We start from the raw sequence: 21,938 nt of genomic DNA on the forward strand, positions 1-21,938 counted from the left end.
ATTGATATTACTTATCTATATTGCAGCAACAACTTCACTCACTGATGGAAACGCTGAATGGTACAGAACCTCATTACATCAGATGTATAAAGCCGAATAATGTTCTTAAACCTGGTGTCTTTGAGAACTTCAACGTCATTCATCAATTACGTTGTGGGGTAAGGATGTCCCATGTATTTACATCTCTTGTTAGACCTATAATACACCGTCCCCTTTGTATTTTTATATAAATTTATAAATGCAATCACCAAAACAAGTATATAATAACACACTTACTTAAATAGGATGGTTCTTTATATGTTTTGTATTCATTAAATGCAGTGTCTCCTCAGAAAATAACAACTAGTTTCATTTGTAGGGTGTTCTTGAAGCCATTAGGATCAGTTGCGCTGGCTATCCTACCAGGCTTGCCTTCTATGATTTTCTTGACCGTTTTGGTCTCCTTGCTCCAGAAGTTTTGGAAGGAAAGTAAGTCTCTCTGTGAGATTTATCTCCATGAACACTTGTTGAAATAAACATAAGTGTAGTAAGCAATTTTATCATATATTCTTTTACAGTTATGATGATAAAGTAGCTTGCCAAATGATTCTTGATAAGAAAGGTCTGAGGGACTACCAGGTGTGATATAATTTTCATTCTGGTTTGCTGCTTTTCTTTCCAACTTATTTTCTTACAAGTTCATGGAGACTTTTAGCGTTGTGGTCTTGATAAAAAAAATCTCCCTTCCATCATTCTCACTATCGACGTTGTCAGTATTTGTTCAGGGATCACATACGTGCCTTTACCATGTTGTTCCCAGGTAGGAAAGACAAAGATCTTCCTTCGAGCTGGTCAGATGGCTGAATTAGATGCGAGGAGAGCAGAGGTGCTTGGGAATGCTGCCAGAGTCATTCAGAGGCAATTCCGCACTTGTTTTGCCAGAAAGAATTTCCGTTCTATTCGCAATGCTGCTATTGTTTTGCAATCCTTCCTACGAGGTATTTTCTGCACATCAGTAAGGTTTGACTTCGGTGTAGGCTGTTCAGTAAGAGTCGTAGTGCTTACCCATTCTTTTATCATTTCCTCCTTTTGTTTCCATCATTTGGAGCATAATCCTTTCTTACCGGCTTATTGTTTTCTGTTTGATCATTTATTATCCTTTTCTATTGGTAGTACTAGCTGGTAATTTTAATTTGTTGTATAAATATGCTTTATTAATTGCAGGCGAAATTGCCCGGACAATACACAAAGAACTGAAAATAGAAGCTGCAGCTCTAAGATTCCAGAAGAATTTCCGCCGGTACATCGACAGGAAATCTTTTGTTACCACAAGATCATCGGCAATCGTGTTGCAGACTGGCTTAAGGGCTATGATTGCACGTAGTGAATTCAGGTTAAGAAGGCAAACAAAAGCCGCCATTGTGCTTCAGGTAGATCGCAGTTTCCTCGTTACTGGGAGCGAACTACATAACCTTCTCAGGACGGAAATAGGAAAAGTTTGGTGACAGTTCTTTGATGCATAAAAGATTCTTATTTCCTTTGTTTTCAGGCTCATTGGCGTGGTCGCCAAGCATACTCATACTACACAAGACTTAAGAAGGCGGCAATAGTCACGCAATGTGCCTGGAGATGCAGACTTGCTAGAAGAGAGCTTAGGATGCTGAAAATGGTTAGATTCTTTGCTTTATAACTTTTCGCTGCTTTCTAACACAGTGTGCATGAAAAATATTATTCAGCTATTTACTTCCATGTTTACATTGATTTAGGCTGCAAGAGAAACTGGTGCTCTTAAAGATGCTAAAGATAAATTGGAGAAGCGGGTTGAAGAGCTTACCTGGCGTATACAATTGGAGAAGCGGTTAAGGGTAACGTAGATGTCAATTTTTCTTTTGGAGATTTCTTTAGGTTAAACCAGGTTGCAGGTTGTGGTCTGCAAAGTCAGTTACAAAATTTGGATAATATGGTTATCTTTACACTGATTAACAGACTGATCTTGAGGAGGCAAAGGTGCAAGAAGTTGCAAAGCTGCAAGAGGCATTGCATACCATGCAGTTACAATTGAAGGGAGCTACTGCAATGGTAGTAAAAGAAAAGGAGGCGGCTCGAATAGCAATTGAAGAAGCAAGTTCAGTTAATAAGGAACATGTTGTTGTTGAAAATACAGAGAAGATTGATACTTTGAGCAACGAAGTTGACAGGCTAAAGGTAAAAACTGACATATTTAATCCAAAGAAATAGCTTCAAGAGGTAACTGGTTCTGCACCATAAATGCAGATGTGTAAATTTAATAATGAGAATTCTTTCTGTTTCTGGATTTAAGAAAGAAAATGGTTGATGTTGAAAGCCTCCATATTTGATTTTTTTGTGCCACTGATCTTCAATCTGAACATGGTCCTAATGCAGGGACTGTTGTCATTAGAAACACATAAGGCAGATGAAGCAAAGCAGGCTTATAGTAGTACTTTGGTCCAAAATGAGGAATTAAGTAAGAAACTTGAAGAAGCTGGGAGAAAAATAGAGCAGCTTCAAGATTCTGTTCAGAGGTTTGTTTTCATTTGCAAATTTGAGATTATGATGCATTTGCTTACCCTTATTAATAAGCTTTTATTTTCTCACGTCAAGACGTCATGCATTTAGAGGTTTAATTAGTATTAGATATTGCATTTAGTGCCTATTTGTTCTCTAAAATAAGAAGACTAACAAAAGATTCCCTTCCTGTAAATTAGATTCCAAGAAAAGGTCTTTAACTTAGAGTCGGAGAATAAAGTACTTCGGCAACAAACTCTTACCATCACACCGACTACTAGAGCTTTGGCTCTAAGACCAAAAACTACCATAATTCAGGTACTAGTGGACACCGGCTGTCTTTGCATTGAACTTCTTAACTGTGCCTATGACCTTTTTGATATTTCCTTGGAATTTCAGAGAACTCCCCAGAAAGATGCTTTCTCCAATGGAGAAACAACACAACTTCAGGTATGTTGACAAACAAAACAAGCCCCTTGTCTAATTACCATTTCCAGTGATGGAGATCTAATACTTGATGATATGCTCCAGGAACCTGAAACTGAGGATAGGCCCCAGAAATCGCTTAATCAGAAACAGCAGGTAGCTATCATTTACGGCGACAAGATGCTCTGTTTTGTGTCAATATGCATTTTGCATACTCAGTATGTGCGGTTTTCCATCTTGCAGGAAAATCAAGAGCTATTACTAAAGTCTATTTCGGAAGATATAGGATTTTCTGAAGGCAAACCTGTTGCTGCCTGCCTGATATTTAAGTGTCTGATACACTGGAGATCTTTTGAAGTAGAAAGAACCAGTATATTTAATCGTATAATCGAGACAATAGCATCTGCAGTCGAGGTAGTATTGATGTTCTTTCATACCTACGCAAATCTTCTTTTAGGGCTGTAGTATGTTCCAAGGGTTGGATAGTTCACCTGCTTCATGGGTTGTCGCATGCTAAGTTTTACATCTTTGCAGATGCAGGAAAACAGCGATGTACTATGCTATTGGTTATCCAATTCCGCCACACTATTGATGTTGCTTCAACGCACTCTGAAAGCCGGTGCTACAGGAAGCATAATTACTCCGAGACGTCGGGGAATGCCTACATCTTTGTTTGGACGGGTGTCTCAGGTGGTTAGAAGTGTTATATATCTCTCTTAAATGCTTTGATTTCATTAATCTCACTTTTCTCTGCATAATAGAGTCTCCGAGGTTCTCCACAAATTGCTGGATTCCCATTTATGAATGGAAGAGCGATTGGCGGTGGGCTAGATGAACTACGTCAAGTCGAAGCTAAATATCCTGCTTTGCTGTTCAAGCAGCAACTCACCGCTTTCCTAGAAAAGATATATGGAATGATCCGAGACAAGATGAAGAAAGAGATTTCTCCTCTGCTTGCTTCTTGCATCCAGGTAGGCATTCTTTTTAGTTTCCTTTTCTCTCACAGAAAAATATCGTTTTTCTATAAGTGTGGTATTAAACCCCCTAAGCCTGGTTTTGTGATACGATTTGCTTATATAATCTGGATTTGATATATTATAGAAACGAGAATTACAAAAGGTTGAGAACTTTGTTAATGAAGCTCCTCCCACTCCCCCAGAATTAACCCACAAATTTCTTGATTACCCTCTCTCACTCTCTCAGACCTTATATATAGACATAGACTTAAGAAAATAACCTAAACCAACCATGGTTCACTCTCACAACAAACCATGGTTAACTTAACCCATTTTCACTGCTTCTATCATTTTGCTTTCGTGGTTTGATGGAAACAGGCTCCAAGGACACCAAAGGCACCACGTTCTGGTTTAGTAAAGGGACGTTCACAAAATAATTTTGTTGCTCAACAAGTGCTAATTGCTCATTGGCAAAGCATTGTTACATGTCTGAACGGCCACTTGAGGACTATGAGGGCCAATTATGTGAGTAAAATAAAAAAATTAGCCACAGCGGACATGTATTAGTTTTCGACTGTCTTTGTCTTTTCCTCACAAACTTTGAACCTTTCCAAAACTGCAGGTGCCTTCGTTGCTAATTTCTAAAATGTTCGGGCAGATATTTTCATTTATCAATGTTCAGTTGTTTAACAGGTAAATGTGTTATAGTTGGCACTGTCATGTCGCTATATAGTAGATATCCACTTATGTTTTTCTTTTTTGTCAATCGTGTAGCCTTCTTTTGAGACGTGAGTGCTGCTCGTTTAGCAATGGAGAGTATGTAAAAACAGGGCTTGCGGAGCTGGAAAAGTGGTGCCATGATGCAACGGAGGAGGTAATAGATGTTCAAATCCTCTTTGGATTTTTCCGACAGTTTGCTTATTAAAAGATGCTTGTTGTGTTCCAGTTTGTTGGTTTGGCTTGGGATGAACTAAAGCACATCAGACAAGCTGTTGGCTTCTTGGTTATACATCAGAAGCCTAAGAAGAGCTTAAAAGAGATAACTACCGAACTTTGTCCGGTTAGTTCAGTTGTTTTTTGCGCCCTTTTCTTCATCAGTTAATCTCATGTAAATCGAATGAAACTTCTTTGTTTCTCTGCAGGTGCTTAGCATTCAGCAAGTGTACAGGATCAGTGGTATGTATTGGGACGACAAATACGGTACACAGAGCGTATCTCCAGAGGCAAGTGAATATTTTTCTGTCTTGATTTCACTTTCACCTGATTGATAGACACGCTCGAGCAAACCGTTTACATTAGTCTTACTTGGAGTCATGTTTTACGAAAATCCAAGATTATCGAGAGCGGATTGTAATAGAAGAGCTAAGTATGTTCTTTTAAATTCGCTTGACAAAACAATGGTGATGCAGGTGATAGCAAGCATGCGGCTTACGATGTCAGATGAATCAACGAACGTGATCAGCAACTCGTTTTTACTAGATGATGATTCCGAGGTAAACCCCAGAAAGAAAAAGAAAAAAAAACATTAACAAAACAGACGCTATGATTTCACTTTAAAAAAGGTTGATCTTTTGAAAAAATAATGGGTCTTGGTGATTTTTTTTTGCAGCATCCCATTCTCGGTTGACGATATCTCGAAATCGATGCAAAACGTAGAGGTTGCAGAGGTGGATCCTCCTCCGATGATTCGCCAAAACTCCAACTTCATGTTCTTGTTGGAAAGGTCAGACTGAAGTTGCAGACAGAAGTAGTAAATTCCCTTTACCCGATCGATCTCTAGGACATTCTTCAGATTAGGAGATCAGAATTGTGCTGTACATTAGTACATTAGGCCTATCTTTGCTAGTGGCTTTGGTAATATTTTTCTATTAATATGGGGTATAATGGGTAGGAAAACTATATCTAAATATTTGAAAAAACCATTGCAACTGTTGTTGTATTTGTGAATTAAAATGTTTGTGGCCATGTTTTTTTGATAGACCATTTGCTTAATGAAAATTTCCCTTCGTTCATAGTATTTTTTTCAAATTGTTAGGCTGATTTTGTTATTTGATCACGTGATGAGCAGATGTTTCACACCATTTGGAATCGGATTAAAAGATAAAAAAAGGATTGTTAAATGTATATGTGAAAACATCTGCTCAACACTGAAATGGTGTGTATGAAGAGCGAAGAGCAGATGTTTTCACATATACATTTAACAATCCTTTTTTTAATCTTTTAATCCGATTCCAAATGTAAAGTCAGTGACCTTAATTCTTCATTAGTTGAAATGTAGTAATGTTTGTTGCTACAACCTGGTAAGTCTTGAGGAAGCTGCTGGTGACTGGTCTCTGGTTTGAGTCTTGAGTTTCAATTGAAAACACGCAAGAGAAAAATCACAAGAATAGCCACTAGCGTCATGCAGAGAGGTATGCCTACAAACATGAGCGAGGGTGTGATCTTTGGAAGGCGGATGTTTCGGCCACTTCTTGTGGCTTGGTTTTTCAGTACATAACTCGGCATCTCACTGTCTTGAAAGCAGTCTTTTCGCGGCTGTACCTATAAAAAGAATGGAGATGATATATATTAAAAAAAAAAAAAAGGATTAGATATACAATCATAGTAGATACGGGTCAGGAGCCACCAAGTTCTTATCAAACAAAAACGAGCCACCAATTATTCACCTCTTTGTTTGGTAATTCCTTGGAATATTCTACAGAATCAGCTTCGAGTGAATCACAACCGTTTGCATCAAGAAACTGGAGGCTCAAAGGGAGTTCTTCCAGTGATATGAGTTTCTTGCAGTTATTGAGGCAGAGAGTTACTAAAGAGGTAAGATCTCTGATGCTTGATGGTAATCTCTCAAAATCATGGCTGCTAAGATCTAAATATGTCAACTTGGTGAAATAACCAAGCTGATCTGATAATGGCTTAACACTGTTGCAGTTTTCAAGGCTAAGCTCAAGCAAACTGAATCTTCCCAGACGGCTTGTGTCAAAGAGTTTCACCAATGATCTGAGATTTCTACAGTTTGAAAGTGTCAGTGACTGTACCTGAGGCAGCTCTGGTAACTCCTTGAGCCTGCAGCAGTTTCGAAGACAGAGAGTATTCAACCGGGAGAGGCTATTCATAGCTTCTGGTAAGTTCTCAAAATCATTTCCGCTGAGGTCCAGCTTCTCTAAGAGCTCCAAGTAACAAATCCCAAATGGGATTTTCCGGATGTTTAAGTTCACTAGTGTTAGCTCTTTCAGGTCGGGAAAATCAGGAAAGCTGTCAAAGGAGAAAGATTCACCATTTTCTTTGTGGCTGAACCTCATGATGCTGAGGGAATTGAATCTGTTGCACTCTGACATGACCCAAGGTGCTTGTTGCAGACTCATCGTCGATAGAACGGGTATCTGTTGCTCAGAATTAAAAGAGACGTATTCAGCATATCCTTTAAATTTTGAACAAAACTCAAAGCTTATGTCTCCTCCAATCGTTATGTTTATAAGTGCATCCATTTTCACTTTTGCGTCTGGGAACTCCAGTCCAATATGTTGCTGTCTTGTAGATTTCCGTAAAAAAAACCGCAGGGCACTTCTAAGCCTGCCACCACAGTAGGATAGCTTAAGCTTCTTCAGGGAAGACCTTTTTCCAATACACTCTGGGATGCCCTCCAGTCTCGTGCAGTGTTCCAGAATCAGTTCCTCAAGACTCGTGATACTTGAAAGATCTGGAAGCTGCTTGAGATACTTAGATCCCGTCACATCTAGTCTCTTCAAACTCTTCAACATCTAAGCAAAGATACAACAACACATGCAAATAGTCGGAAATATGTTTCTTGCAAGGATTCACATGATTTGCTCTATCAAAACACACAAACACAAGCTTCAGAAATATCATACCGGTGTTCCACTCCAGAGAGTTTCTAAATCACTGTAACGCAGATTGAGTTCAACAAGAAAACATGGATCCGAACCGGAAGGCAGGGCTCTCAATGGAAATGCATCCCAATGGAATAACCTTAGGCTACGAGGCAGGAACGGTTGCTCTGGAATGAGTTGCAGCTTCGACTCGATGTAATCTACATGCTTGTAAACTTTGAGAAACTTGAGATTATGCATACGGCCAACGACGCTGGCCTCCATTGAAAACACACAGGTCATCTCACACGTGTGCAGGGATAAGCATTCAGTTTGTTCTCCTCCCTGATGATAAAGAAGAAAAAAGCAAGAAAACCGTCAGGTCATGGTGCAGGACACACTAAAAGAATAGGTTAATATAGTTGCATACGTCTCTGAAAGCCAGGGCATCGCGGATTTCTATAGGATCNATACTTGAAAGATCTGGAAGCTGCTTGAGATACTTAGATCCCGTCACATCTAGTCTCTTCAAACTCTTCAACATCTAAGCAAAGATACAACAACACATGCAAATAGTCGGAAATATGTTTCTTGCAAGGATTCACATGATTTGCTCTATCAAAACACACAAACACAAGCTTCAGAAATATCATACCGGTGTTCCACTCCAGAGAGTTTCTAAATCACTGTAACGCAGATTGAGTTCAACAAGAAAACATGGATCCGAACCGGAAGGCAGGGCTCTCAATGGAAATGCATCCCAATGGAATAACCTTAGGCTACGAGGCAGGAACGGTTGCTCTGGAATGAGTTGCAGCTTCGACGCAATGTAATCTACATGCTTGTAAACTTTGAGAAACTTGAGATTATGCATACGGCCAACGACGCTGGCCTCCATTGAAAACACACAGGTCATCTCACACGTGTGCAGGGATAAGCATTCAGTTTGTTCTCCTCCCTGATGATAAAGAAGAAAAAAAGCAAGAAAACCGTCAGGTCATGGTGCAGGAGCACACTAAAAGAATAGGTTAATATAGAGATGCATAGGTCTCTGAAAGCCAGGGCATCGCGGATTTCTATAGGATCCCTGAGGAATTTTCGAGCCAAAGACATGTCGTCGTGGATAATTTCTCTTCCCATTTGTTCTACCAACTTGTGCATAATAACACATCCATTAGTTGATATTTTGATGAGAGACTTCTCTGCTAAAACTCTAATCCACAAGCTGCTCTGAGGTATGGGGCCATGAAGAAGGGAAGTGATACGCTGGAGAGTGTCTCCATTGAAGAGACAGACCATATGAAGGAATACATTCTGATGTGGTTTAGGTAATCCCTCGTAACTAATTTTCAAGATTTCCATTATATTCTCATCAAGACTGCTTTCAAGTGCACCCAAAGATTCTTCCCACTCCTCAGGAGTCGCCTTCCTTCCACGGAGAAATAAGGCATGGGCTTGAATGGCAGAAGGAAGCCCGTGAGCAAGCCGAGAAGCTCGGATTGAGAGTTTGTCAAAACCATCAGAAGGAGGACTTCCTCCTTCAAAAGCAATCTGCTTAAACATCTCTAGGGAATCCTTATCATCCAAGCACTTAACCTCATAAACGATTTCTACTCCACAGGTATTGAGCAATCCCATATCTCGAGTGGTAATGATAATTCGGCTGCCAGGACCAAACCAGTTCTTCTCTTTGGCCAAGGCATGCACCTGCCCCACTTTATCCACACCATCAAGGACAAGAAAAACCCTTTGATTCCCAAGTCTCTTCTTTATCTCTTGGCATCCAGCTTCCACGCTCCATAACCTAATATCATCACAGAGGATATTGCAGAGCAGTTCCTTTTGCAAATGCTTAAGATCATGGCCACTATCTTTACTAACACTACTCTTAATGTTTTCGGTGAAAGAATGAGCTGGAAATTTAGGTGAGAGATGGTCATAGAGACACTTAACAATGGAGGTTTTCCCAATTCCTCCCATTCCCCAGACTCCTACCATGAGAACCTCATCGGATTCCAGATCCAAGAGATGACTGAGACCTTCCATGTGAGCTTCCATCCCAACAATATTGCCAGAGTCTATTTTATGCAACAACGTCACACGTCTCGAAATATCTCTGGCAATTTCTCCAACCATTATAGCCTCATCAACACTAGTAAAATCGAAAATAAACACTACTTAATTAATAAAACTCAATTAATTTCCAATGCTAACACAGCTTGAGAAAGTGTAAAAAGGTTACCAGTTTCTTGAATCCACGCCTGAAAGATTGGCCACTAAGTTAAGAGCTTCTCTCCACCTGAGAACCTTATCCGCCATCTGAGGACGACCTTGGTACTTTTCTAAAGCGAAACTTCCTAGCTGATGCCTTACCACGGAAGGATCAACTCCATAGAAGATGGGAAAGACTTCAAGTCTCCCCTCCTTCATAAGCTCCATAATCAGTTGAAGTTCCAATAAGCACCACCTCGAAGTAGCGTAGTTCTCGGAGAGAACTACAATAGCGAAACTGGAACCATCTAGGGCTCTGCGGAGTTCGTCGGAAATGTGATCACCTATCTCAAGCCTTTTGTCATCTTTAAAAGTAACAATTCCTCTGCTTTCAAGTGCTGCGTATAAATGACTGACGATAGTCTTGCGGGTGTCTTCTCCTCTGAAGCTGAGGAAGACGTCGTACTTGGATACATGAGGTGCAGAGGATGACGCCATTGTTCGTACAGAACGATTTGGTCTCCGGAGTTATATGCATTATGTAATGTTGTCTTCTTTTCTGGGAAATTGCAAAAGTGAACACAAGTAGGGAAAATGTTGAACTCTCATATAATACTAGTAGTGGTTGACTGACTTTACAGTGAAAAGTCTACGCCTAAATGGCCTTGTACTCCTTATCTTTATTTCCTTCAAAATTTTTAGAATTCACACAATTTACTCAAAACAAAAATTAGAATGTCTTCTTCTTATTCATTTTTGTTGGCAGGAAGAGAGTTGGATGTGTTCTTGAGTTTCAGCGGCAAGGTAGCTCTTGACCTTGATCTCGGTTATGATTTATCTCGGAATGGTATCAAATCTTTTAAATCCGAAAGCTGGAAGGAGAATACTTTCAAACCAATTGATCAACGAACACTTGAGGCTTTGACAGAGTCCAAAGTTGCAGTTGTCATGACGTCTGATGAAGAAGCTTCTTCAGTTGGCTTCCTTGAAGAGCTTATGGTAATAGTTGAGTCTCATGAGAAACGTTCACTCACTGTCATACCAATCTTCCTCACAAAACACCCTTTGGATGTGGGACAAGTCTTTCAATTATTTCCTGATAAAGCCCAAATTTGGAAGACTGCAATTGCCAAACTGGAAAGCATAGCTGCACAGTATTCATTTTCTCGGAATCTTCCGGTGATCCACGGAACACACCGGATCAAGCAAACTGCTGATGACATTAGGCTTATGTTTCTGTCATCTGCATCAAGCGATTTCAAAGGCCTTGCAGGAATGGATCGTCACATGAAAGCGTTTCATGCCTTGTTGGCTTTAGAATCTGACAAAGAGGTTCGTACCATTGGCATTTGGGGTGGTGCAGGTGTGGGTAAGACAACACTTGCAAGGTACACTTATGCAGACATCTCTGTTAAATTTCAGGCACATATTTTCCTAGAAAACATGAAAGACATGCTTCTACCGTCAGAAAATTTCCAAGGGGAAGATCTTAGAGGTTTGGATCATGAGTTGAATGAATTGGCCGAAGCAAAGAAAAAACATCGCAAGGTTATATTTATAGCTGATGGTGTGCACAACATTGAACAAGGGAAGTGGATCACTGAGTACGCCAACTGGTTTGCTCCAGGAAGCAGAGTCATTCTAATCACCCAAGAAAGAAGTTTGCTTGTGGAATCTGGAGTTAATCATGTGTATGAAGTTGGTTCTCTAAGATATGATGAAGCTCTCCAACTCTTGTCACGTTTTGCTTTCAAGCAGCTGTCATATCCTCCTCCTGATTTCGAACGCCTCTCAGTTCGTGCTGTCCAGCTCGCAGGGTTTCTTCCTGTGACCATTAGACTGTTTGGTTCGTTTGTAACCGGTAGAGATAAAGAGGAGTGGGAAGCTACACTGCTTAAACTCAATGCAAAGCAAGGTAAAGATTTAATGGAAGTGTGGAAGATTATGGACGCATCAGAAGATGAAGAGATAGTGGAAGCATCACAAAGTTAGGCATGTAACTAATACAAGTCCGAAGAATCACCGGTTTGGTTTCCTCAATGATGATATATATGTATGTCCACGCTTGTAAAATGTTGGTATCCACAAACTCCATAAGCTTTATATTTCTTGAAACTGTGGCGACAAGTTTTAACTGTTGCTGTTAGTAGATAGATTATAAGCGCAGATTGTTTAGTTTCTTTCACACAGCTATGGTCATAAACACATTGGTATTTGCGTGCTATCTCACTGATCCAATAAAAGTAGACGTAGTAGCAGAAATAGAGGAGACACACCTGCTTGAAACCGCTGATACAGAGAATGGGCAATATTAATGCATTCAAAAACATCTAAGACCCTAGTACGACTACTGTCATTGAAAGGACGATTCTGGTCACACTCATAATAGCATTAAGACCTGATCTTGAGTTTATAAATTACTATTATTATTTATCGTGTTAAATGTTCCATTCAAGTTCTAGATTTCGTTTCAATTTCTTTTTGTCTGTATTGATTTTTTTCACTTTGTTATTTTCTGAAATAAACCTTTGTAAGTCTCCTCATTGAACCAACAAGAACTTTAGTCAGATTATAAATATAAAAAAAGGACTGTAATTTTTTAAGGGAATAAAAGAAAATAAGAATAGCTGGCCAAGGATGCAATGATAATAATGTTTAGATAGTAGTAAACTAAAAGAAAAAGACTAAGGGAGATTATTCTCCTTCTAATAATTTGCCACGACTAGCAAGCACGTCCAGCACAGTGAGGGTAATGGGTATGTACATGTCATATGTTTTTCAAATGGTATCTTTACATTAGCAATGTTTAGATTATCAATCTATTTAGTAAATTGTTATATAAGTACTAAAACTATAAGTAACATGGTAAGTATATGATATGAGGATGGATTAAAGGATACAAATGACTAGATGAGTTAATGTATATATTTGTTCTTTTTTCTTTTTTGGCATACAATTTGTCTGAACTGGCTGGTAGAGACTAGAGAGATACAAACTAAACAAAATGAAATGATTATTCACAAAAATAAGCATGTTTTTGGATAATGACTTTTAAAAACTCAGAATATACATCCAGGTGTGCATGCGTTGACTTTGAATAATGAAGCTGAGTTTTCCCCTTAACTACAGCTGCCTGTCTCAGTCTTGATCTCAATGTTGGTTGTCGAAATCGCTTCCTTCATCCTTCTACTTGGTAGCGTAATTGTCCCAAGAGCGATAGAGGGAAGTAACTTGAAGTCAAATGTCCTCATCCCCTGCACCTCCTGGTTACTACGATGTCTTCATCAGCTTCCGAGGTGAAGACACTCGAAGAACCGTCGCTAGCTATTTGTACAAACAACTTGTCAACAGAGGGATTTACACCTTCAAAGACGATCCAAGGATTGAGCTGGGAGACTCCATCCCTGAAAAACTTGAAGAGGCCATCAAGAGTTCAAGGTTTGCCGTTGTGGTTATCTCAAAGAGCTACGCTACTTCAAAGTGGTGTTTGGACGAGCTTCATCTGATCATGAAACTTAGATTGGAAGAAAAGATTTGTGTCATCCCGATCTTCTACGACGTTTTCCCCTCTGACGTTAAAAATCTTCGAGGGACTTTTGCTTTAACATGCCATCGAGGTTGTAAATTGGCGCAGAAGCTTCCCAACTGGAGAGTAGCCCTTAGGCGTATTGGAAACCGAAAAGGCGCAGAGTCCAGTAAATAGTAAGGCTTTTTCTCCCTTTTATTTAACAATGTGCCAACGTATCCATCGAATCCTTACTGTTTGTTTATTGATATGGCAGCAAGGACGATGTCACGATGGTTGAAGAAATTGTTTAAGTTATTTCATGCAAGTTGTTCTCTATGTTGCCAACGGCTACCGAGGATATCGTTGGAATGGAAGCTCATTTGGCACAAATCAACCCTCTCTTGGCCATGGACATCCACATCAAGAATGATGAGGCTCGAAACCAACCCTCGGACAATGACACCAACACCAAGGAAGATAAGGTTCGAATAATAGGAATCTTGGGAATGAAAGGCATTGGTAAAACGGCCATAGCCAGGCATCTTTATGAACAACATAAGAAATATTTCTCGAGTCATCATTGTTTCATTCATAAAATTTCTTCGGCACAACATGATCTCTTATATTTACAAAAACAGCTTCTTTCCAATATCCTTGGCGAAGAAGATCTTAATTTTCAGACCATTGAGCAGGGAGCTAGTTATATCCATTCAAGGCTTAGGAACCTAAAAGCTTTAGTTGTCCTTGATGACGTGGATGATGTGAAACAGGTGAATGCCTTGGCAAAGGTTGGATGGTTTGGACCAGGGAGCCGAATCATCATAACCACACGGGACAATAGCTTGCTTAGCTCCTCTAGAGTGAAAAATGTGTACAAAGTTAAGTATTTGGATGATGATATAGCTCTCCAACTCTTCCAGCGGATTGCATTTAAAGGAAGGAATCCTCCTAGAGACAGAGACTACCAACATCTTTCAGACCGTTTCTCTAGGCTTTCTCAAGGTCTTCCTTTGGCACTTGAGACTTTCGGCTTCCATCTCCATGACAAGTCCCTAGGAGTGTGGCAAGATGCTTTGAAAATGTTTGAGGAATCCCCACACGAGAGTATCATGACGGTCTTGAAAACTAGCTATGATAAATTAGACAAAGTTGGTAAGACTGCATTTCTTCACGTCGCATGCCTTTTTAATGGAGATCCTGTCGGACGAGTCATAACACTTCTTGAACGAGGTAGAGCGGGAATAAAGGCTTTAGTAGACATGTCTCTCATCGACATATCGGCTGATGGGCGTATAGCTATGCACCCTTTGTTAGAGCAAACAGGGAGACAAATTGTGCATCAAGAATCAGAAAACAGCGCTGCCAAACAACGAATCTTGTGGCAACAGAAGGACATCTGTCGAGTACTTGAAGACAACGCAGTAAGTACAAGCAATGTCCTGAATTCTCTTTTTTTGGTCATCATCTTAATAGTAAGTGTGACATACTGACATGTACATTTAGTATTATATACATCAGGGTACAAGCAAAATCGAAGCCATGGCATTAGATGTTTCTGAGCCGATGTCCAGTGATTTTCATATCAAGTGGAATATGTTCAAGCCGATGCATAATCTCAGTTATTTGAAGATCTACAGGCACTCTGTATGTTTAGAATCCCGCAGGGAAGATCTGGTTCTAGAAAAAAAATGGAGTATTCCTCATAAGCTTAGATTCCTCCATTGGGATGTATATCCATTTACAACCTTGTCTGCCAATATCAGTCCAGATTCTCTTGTTGAACTAAATCTATGTTACAGCAAGCTCAAAAGGCTCTGGAGTGGAACCCCGGTATGCTACTTTTGCTGTCTCCTCATATCCTTGCTAATAATTGCATCTTCTTTTTTTGTTAACATTCCCCTTCTTTTCAGAGACTTCTGCATTTGAGGAAACTTGATTTGACAGGATCTAAGGAACTCAAAGAACTTCCAGATCTTCAGGAAGCAGTGTGTCTCGAGGAGTTGATATTGGAAGGTTGCACTTCCTTGAAACAGATTCCAAAGTCCATTTGTAGCCTATCAAAACTGCAGAAATTTGATGTGTCAAATTGTGATGGGCTTACGCATCTTTGGATCAAAATAACGGAATCTTTAAGCACTGTCATCCAAGACACAAGCTCGAGCGTTAGATCAGTCTACCTGAAAAATTTTAGCACAGAAACGTTTGTGGCAGATTCTCAGGGCATTTCTCTTGAAAATCCATCGATCAAAGGAAACTTAAAACTGGAGTTAAAGCTTCTAAAAGGATATGCAGAGCATCTATCTTTTACCTCCGAGAAACAGATCTCTCGTGAGCTGATGAAGTTGGAGCTCGAGTCACCTCCCTATGGTTTTAGTTCACCCGACATCATGCGGTTTAACAGCAACAAGAAGAGAAGTTTCAAGTGTATTAGCTTTGCAGGGTTTCCATGGTTGATAGAGTTAAATCTAATCAACCTAAACATCCAGCTAATCCCAGATGACATCCACCATATGGGAGTCCTAGAGAAGTTGGACCTCAGTGGGAATAGCTTAAAAGGGTTACCTAGTACAATGAAGCTTCTTAGCAAGTTGAAACAGTTGACGCTTTGTAACTGCCGCAGTCTGGACGAATTGCCAGATCTATCTCAGCTGGAGATCCTAATACTTTCCGACTGTACAAACCTCAGAACATTGATGAAGCTTGATCAGGAAATTAGATACAGTTTGCTCGAGCTTTGGCTTGACAACTGCAAGAACATTGAGTCACTATCAGATGAGCTACGTCATCTCACAAAGTTGACATATTTAGATCTCAGCAGACAAGATTTCAAGACATTACCGACAAGCATCATGGGCCTCACCTCCTTGGTAACTCTCTGCCTCAATTACTGCAGCAACCTCGTATCACTAACAGGGCTTCCACGGAGTCTCAAGAGTTTAAAAGCACATGGATGCAAGTCTCTAAAAGCTTCCACCCTACCCAGCATAATACATTCTGTTGATCTAACTCCATGCCCCCATTGGAAGCAGAACTCCAGTCAAATCACTCGGTTTCCAGTTGGAAGACGCAGTAAACAGGTAAGAAAAAAAAAAGAAAAGATCTTCTACAGTCAATTGTCTCTCTGAACAATATACAAGCTCATTTCCTCGTTTTTTCCCCGCGTACTAGGAGGAACCAGTATGTGCTTGCTTCAAGGAGACTACCAAAGCTACAACGGGTTATCAAGTGGCTATATCAATCCTATTGCAGCATTTAAAGCCATGCTTGTGGGATTTTGCTTGGTGCGTTTTGATTGCGTGTCTGGCTATTCTGCTTGTGAGTCTGGCCATTCTGCTTACGACCGGAACAAATCCTTTCCGCCACAACTAACATATACTTAAACACACATAACTAGTGATGATTTCTCTGTTGTAAGAAACTCACATTTCCAAAGGACGTGTGATGTGAGTGTTTCATTCTACAAATTTTCCTAATACAAAGAAAGACGAGCTGAGGCAGCATAATTGTGCAGGTGAAAAATGCGTAAAGACTCCACTTAGTTGCGAATCGATTTTTGTAGTCGGAATTTTAAGCAGCCAAATTACAAACCCAGATTGTGAGTCCAAATACTCAAATCGTTATTCCAGAGTGGACTGGTGATGATGATGACTGATGATGAGAGACGAGACGAGTCGAGTCGTTCGACAATCGATACTCATTCTTCGAAATGAACCATAAATATTTTTTACAAATTTTGTATTTGTACACCTTATTAAGTGTACAACCATTGTGTAGAAGAGTTGTGTTCAGCACTATCAAATCAGTTAATTATATCTGTACACCTTGTACACTTAATAAGGTGTACAGATGTAATTAACTGATTTGATAGTGCTGAACACAACTCTTCTACACAATGGTTGTAGTATACACGATTATTCTGTACAACAGTTATGGTGTACGGTTAACACCATCCACCATGTAATATAGATTGACACCGTCCAGCAATATTTGAGTACGGTTTAAACCATCCAGCTTAAAAAAGTGTATGAATACGAAAGATGTATATAATAAACTTAAAATATATATTAAACGGAATTTTCGATTCGATTGTACAGATATTAGTCAATGAAATTTTTTAAAAACAAAATTCCAGATAAAAAAAAAAAAGAAAATCTGTGTTTTTTTCTATAGTTTGATATGCATTTTGTTTGATGAATTTATTTGATAATATTAAATATTTTTTACAAATTTTGTCATTCGTACACCTTATTAAGTAATCTGTACACATTATTAATTGTACAGATGTAGTTAACTGATTTGTTACTACTGAACACAACTATTCTATACAATAGTTGTAGTATACACAATTTTTTTTGTACAAAAGTTATGGTGTATGGTTTACTAGCATGTTAAATAGATTCATACCATTATGATTTACAATGATTATGATGTACGGTTTAGGATATTTTTAATACTTTTATAATTAATATTTGCAGTGTTTGTGGTTATATACTTTATTTGCGTGTATTTCAATTGAGATAGAGACAGAATAGTTGGTTAGTAACCAGTTTGCAATGTTAGGCTTCACGAGTTCGACCCCCGAAAAGTCTATTTTGTGGATTTTTTAATGAAGGGCAAAATCGTCAACTCTAAATCTTATTCTCCATCCGATTTCTCTGAACCTGCAACCCTAATTCATTGCCGCCGATCATTAAACTACTTGTTTTCCATCGATTTTTTCTTTATTTCAACTATTTGGATTAATACAAAATCTGCCCATCTTGAAGTTCCCACCAGCCATCAAGATCCGATGTAACACAACCAGAGATGATGATGACTGCGGCGGCTGCACCACTCCTACTTTCTCCGACCACAAGATTCCTCCCACCACCGCTACTACTCCTCCTCCTCCGCCACACAAACCCCGTCCACCTTCTACCCCTTTATCTCTTTGCGTCAGATCTCGCCTCTCATACACGAAAATCGTCAATTTTTAATGAATTGGGATTTCAATCAATGAGAGATGGAGAAAAATAAAGAAAATCAGATAATTGGGTATGTGAATATTCAATTGGGTGAAGAATCGAGTGCGTGTATTCAAAAGGGAAAAAAATATACAAACCAAGCTAAATCTCTTTGTGAGAGAAACACTAACAAAGAAGAATAAAAAAAGGAAAAAAAAAAAACTAATAATTCCAATGGCATTATTCGTAAATATAATATATAGCTGAGGTTTGACTGTAAACAAAACAGTGCCAAATAAATAGTGTTCAATGTCTATTTTACCAATTGTAAATAGTAAAGGTACTACTTTTTAAACTATGTTAAAAAAACGTTGTATTTTCCAATTATTTCGAGTATTAAATTGTCTACAAGTCAACTGGCCTGTTCAGTCTTGTACATTTTATTGATAGAGAGGATCAAGTTGTCCCTTGCTTCTTGTTCTAGTTCTACCCTAACAATAAATCCACAAACAAAAACAGACACAAACGAGTCGTTTGAAACGACTAGGCAGCCCTAACCTATATATGTTCGACTAGGCAGCCCTAACCTATATATGTTGTCGTGCTCTCTCTCGGTCCCCTCTGAGAGAGTCTTGTCTTGTGTATTACGCCAACTTTAGATGACAATATATAAGTCCTCCGCGTTACCTATGTCAACACATAAATCATAATCAAGAATAAATATTAAATATAATAAATAGTAATATATCTCTATGTAATAACAACACTGACCAAAGTTTTTCCGTTTGCTCAGCATCAACTGTTTAATTCATCCAACTCCGATCCGACCGTTTATTATTCCGTGCCATACACTTAGGATTGCACGTTTACATTAGAAAAAAGTCCAAATGGTGATAAAAAAATACGTATATCAAGTTTTTCTATACATATAGAATTCGCGTTACGTCGTCATCATCTCGTCAACTCAAAGCATAACCACGTAGATCGCCAAATCGAATATTGATCGAATAAGCTAATATGTGTAGATTTTATTCTTTGGACCTGTTCTGTTTCATGACTTTCCACAACCAAAACATATTTCTTTTAGTAAATTCTCAACAATTTTCTCGGAAATTTCACACTCTTTTCTTTTCTTGACACCATGCGATCCTCAAGTTATTATTCATCGTCTTACAACAACATACAAAGCTTGGAAGTAAAACCGATGCTTCCGCTTGAATCGAATGTATCCATCGTCGACTTCTTCAACTCCTCCCGAAAAGTTCGATGTCTTTCTGAGTTTCAGAGGCAAAGACACTCGCAGGTCCTTCATCAGCTTTCTTTACAAAGAACTCATTCGTATGAGTATTCGAACTTTCAAAGACGACGTCGAACTCAAGAGCGGCCGTAGGATTTCTTCAGATCTCCTTACCGCTATCGAAAACTCCAAAATCGCCGTCGTGGTTGTCTCGAAGAATTATCCTGCGTCTCCCTGGTGTCTCCGAGAGCTAGCCATGATCATGGATGTTGAAAAAAGAGGTTCGCTCATCGTTATGCCTATCTTTTATAACGTCGAGCCTGCTCATGTGAGGAGACAAGTCGAAAAAGTAGCTCTACAGTTTAGGAAACATGAAGATAGAGAAAACCACGAGACTGTTGTGTCATGGAGACAAGCACTGACCAATTTGGCAAGTATCTCCGGTCACTGTTCTCGTGACTGGTAACTTATATTCATATCCTAGTTCATATCTTGATTTGATTTATATCACAACTCGAACTCATACAGATTTTGTTGAAACAATTCGAATTTATTTGCTCTGTTTTTAGGGAAGATGATTCGAAGCTACTCGACGAGATTACCAAGAGAATTTCTGACATGTTGTTATTCTCTGCAACACCAGCAAGTGATGGGATCAGTAAAGAATTTGGATTTGGTGCACACATGAAAGAGTTGTATCCATTGTTGGATTTGGATTCTAATGAAGGTGTCAGAGTTATTGGAATTTGGGCAAGAGGAGGTAATGGAAGATCAGCTCTAGCTAGATACGTTTATCAGAAGATCTTTAAGCAATTCCAAAGCCAGTGTTTTCTTGAAAACGTCAAAGAGATTCCTCGTGATTGCCAAATGTCGAACCTAAGAGACGAGTTTCTGATCAGGATTCAAGGAGGGTACTCGAAGATGAAGACCTCAGTGTTGATCAAAACAAGGCTCATGAGCCAGAAAGTTCTACTTGTGGCTAACAACGTGGATAAACTCGAACAGCTAGATGCTCTTGCGGAAGATTTTAACTGTTTTGGTCCAGGTAGCCTAGTGATCATAACTACACAAGACAAACAACTTCTTGTTGCGTTTGGGGTTAAAATTGTGTATGAAGTTGAGTGCTTAAGGTGCTTTGAAGTTCGTCAACTGTTTCGTCAAATCGGCTTTAGAGAGAGAGATCTTTATGATCCTGGTTCCAAGTTTTCTGAATCTTCTTGAATGGGTTGGTAACTCTGTTTCTGGTCCTAGAAAAATTGTTAGGTTCCTCTGTATAACTCTTAGAGGTAAGCTTTTTATATAGGTAAGTTTTATTATACCTACTTAGTAAGATTTGGCTTAGGATTAGTAAAATTGTTTATATAGTAGCCGGTGTGCAAAAAAAGTAAAACCGGTTGATCCGATAACAACGCATAAGCCTAGAAAAGCTCTGTTTTATGGAGGTTAGTTGGTTAGATAACAAATAAATTTGCTATGGATTGGTGTAAACGGAATGAACTTGGGCTCTCCTTACATTGAAAGCCCTGTTGTGTGTTCCCAATTCGGAAAAATAAAAAAAAATGTCAACGTACATTATATAGTTAATGACGGAATTTTAGGCGCGGGATTTAACCATCTCCACGCTTCACCGCCAACGTACATTAATATCACTCCTTCCCACGTGTTTTTTCTCTCGTTGTTGTGCAAAAGTAAAATGTATATTGAAGACTGAACCCATCGATCGTTGCATTGCCAACATTATTCTATTCCTTAAGTTATACGTAATCGTGATTTTAAAAGGAAGAGTAAAAAATTCACATCCATATCCAATGTTTATTCCAATTCCTCCCTTAATGCTCTTATTAGCATGGCTTGATCATATAAATTTGCTATTTTAGATCAAATTTATAAGGAAAGTGATTATATCATATATTTTATTATATAAACCCTAGTTTTTAAAGTTAATAATTCAATTCATATAATGGCAACATGTGTCAAAAGCTGCAGCTATCAAGTTAATGAGCATGTTCCTAAGCGAGACTTCTCAGATCAACTCTTCACTCCAAGAGAAATGGATGGTAAGAAATCTGATTCAAGCTTGTTAGCAGTTTGCTTGTTAATCTGTTAAATACATGATGCTGACATGGTGTTTAATTTTTTTTGGCAGGTTCATGCTTTCAACCATGAAACGAACCTAGTAATGGCGATGAAGGCAATGGACGCCGCAACCAGCAAAGCCCACACACTTGTCAAGATTACTTGTTGGGTTGGTCATACACTCCTATTCTTTCCGATGAACGGATTTGTCGGGAGCTGGATCCTTCAGCTTTTTTCACGCCTTCCTTC

At 39.1% G+C, this 21,938-nt stretch overlaps 6 protein-coding genes across 7 annotated transcripts in view; 5 read left to right on the top strand and 1 right to left on the bottom strand.

The window, feature by feature from the left end:
* The window catches only part of LOC104775871 (protein phosphatase 2C 7), a 21,194-nt gene extending 16,024 nt beyond the window's left edge, over nucleotides 1-5,170 (top strand). Inside the window, exons 6-7 of the mRNA XM_010499827.2 lie at nucleotides 4,461-4,465; nucleotides 5,161-5,170. The gene's annotated coding sequence lies outside the window, so the exon portion shown is untranslated. The remainder of the gene's footprint in view (nucleotides 1-4,460; nucleotides 4,466-5,160) is intronic.
* Nucleotides 1-5,899, top strand: part of LOC104775869 (myosin-5-like) — an 11,559-nt gene extending 5,660 nt beyond the window's left edge. Inside the window, exons 21-38 of one of the 2 annotated variants that reach the window (XM_010499824.1) lie at nucleotides 1,204-1,409; nucleotides 1,529-1,648; nucleotides 1,746-1,844; nucleotides 1,966-2,184; nucleotides 2,383-2,522; nucleotides 2,706-2,823; nucleotides 2,905-2,955; nucleotides 3,037-3,087; nucleotides 3,175-3,345; nucleotides 3,466-3,621; nucleotides 3,693-3,902; nucleotides 4,266-4,412; nucleotides 4,510-4,580; nucleotides 4,662-4,761; nucleotides 4,834-4,947; nucleotides 5,030-5,110; nucleotides 5,297-5,376; nucleotides 5,494-5,899. In XM_010499824.1, the coding sequence (XP_010498126.1) occupies nucleotides 1,204-1,409; nucleotides 1,529-1,648; nucleotides 1,746-1,844; nucleotides 1,966-2,184; nucleotides 2,383-2,522; nucleotides 2,706-2,823; nucleotides 2,905-2,955; nucleotides 3,037-3,087; nucleotides 3,175-3,345; nucleotides 3,466-3,621; nucleotides 3,693-3,902; nucleotides 4,266-4,412; nucleotides 4,510-4,580; nucleotides 4,662-4,761; nucleotides 4,834-4,947; nucleotides 5,030-5,110; nucleotides 5,297-5,376; nucleotides 5,494-5,620 (2,261 nt within the window). In that variant the 3' untranslated portion in view covers nucleotides 5,621-5,899. Of the gene's footprint in view, nucleotides 1-1,203; nucleotides 1,410-1,528; nucleotides 1,649-1,745; nucleotides 1,845-1,965; nucleotides 2,185-2,382; nucleotides 2,523-2,705; nucleotides 2,824-2,904; nucleotides 2,956-3,036; nucleotides 3,088-3,174; nucleotides 3,346-3,465; nucleotides 3,622-3,692; nucleotides 3,903-4,265; nucleotides 4,413-4,509; nucleotides 4,581-4,661; nucleotides 4,762-4,833; nucleotides 4,948-5,029; nucleotides 5,111-5,296 lie in introns of both variants that reach the window. The other variant, XM_010499822.2, reaches the window with a different exon arrangement.
* LOC104775872 (disease resistance protein RPP4-like) lies at nucleotides 6,135-10,505 on the bottom strand. Its single transcript, XM_010499828.2, has 5 exons — nucleotides 9,957-10,505; nucleotides 8,774-9,866; nucleotides 7,757-8,059; nucleotides 6,554-7,645; nucleotides 6,135-6,428 (listed from the first exon to the last, which is right to left on the bottom strand). Exons 1-5 carry the CDS (start codon nucleotides 10,421-10,423, stop codon nucleotides 6,240-6,242), a joined length of 3,144 nt encoding a protein of 1,047 aa, XP_010498130.1. The 5' UTR covers nucleotides 10,424-10,505; the 3' UTR covers nucleotides 6,135-6,239.
* LOC104775873 (putative disease resistance protein At4g11170) lies at nucleotides 10,614-12,273 on the top strand. The gene has a single exon (XM_010499829.2). The coding sequence runs from the start codon at nucleotides 10,661-10,663 to the stop codon at nucleotides 11,915-11,917; it is 1,257 nt and encodes a 418-aa protein (XP_010498131.1). The 5' UTR covers nucleotides 10,614-10,660; the 3' UTR covers nucleotides 11,918-12,273.
* LOC104778759 (TMV resistance protein N-like) lies at nucleotides 13,167-16,802 on the top strand. Its single transcript, XM_019239790.1, has 7 exons — nucleotides 13,167-13,620; nucleotides 13,746-13,915; nucleotides 14,072-14,854; nucleotides 14,952-15,077; nucleotides 15,233-15,263; nucleotides 15,378-16,510; nucleotides 16,602-16,802. Exons 1-7 carry the CDS (start codon nucleotides 13,167-13,169, stop codon nucleotides 16,800-16,802), a joined length of 2,898 nt encoding a protein of 965 aa, XP_019095335.1.
* Nucleotides 19,554-21,197, top strand: LOC104775875 (disease resistance protein TAO1-like). The gene is made up of 2 exons (XM_010499830.1): nucleotides 19,554-20,075; nucleotides 20,183-21,197. The coding sequence occupies exons 1-2, from the start codon at nucleotides 19,600-19,602 to the stop codon at nucleotides 20,832-20,834; spliced, it is 1,128 nt and encodes a 375-aa protein (XP_010498132.1). The 5' UTR covers nucleotides 19,554-19,599; the 3' UTR covers nucleotides 20,835-21,197.

This window comes from Camelina sativa, chromosome 3, assembly GCF_000633955.1.
Source record: "Camelina sativa cultivar DH55 chromosome 3, Cs, whole genome shotgun sequence".
Lineage (NCBI taxonomy): Eukaryota > Viridiplantae > Streptophyta > Magnoliopsida > Brassicales > Brassicaceae > Camelina > Camelina sativa.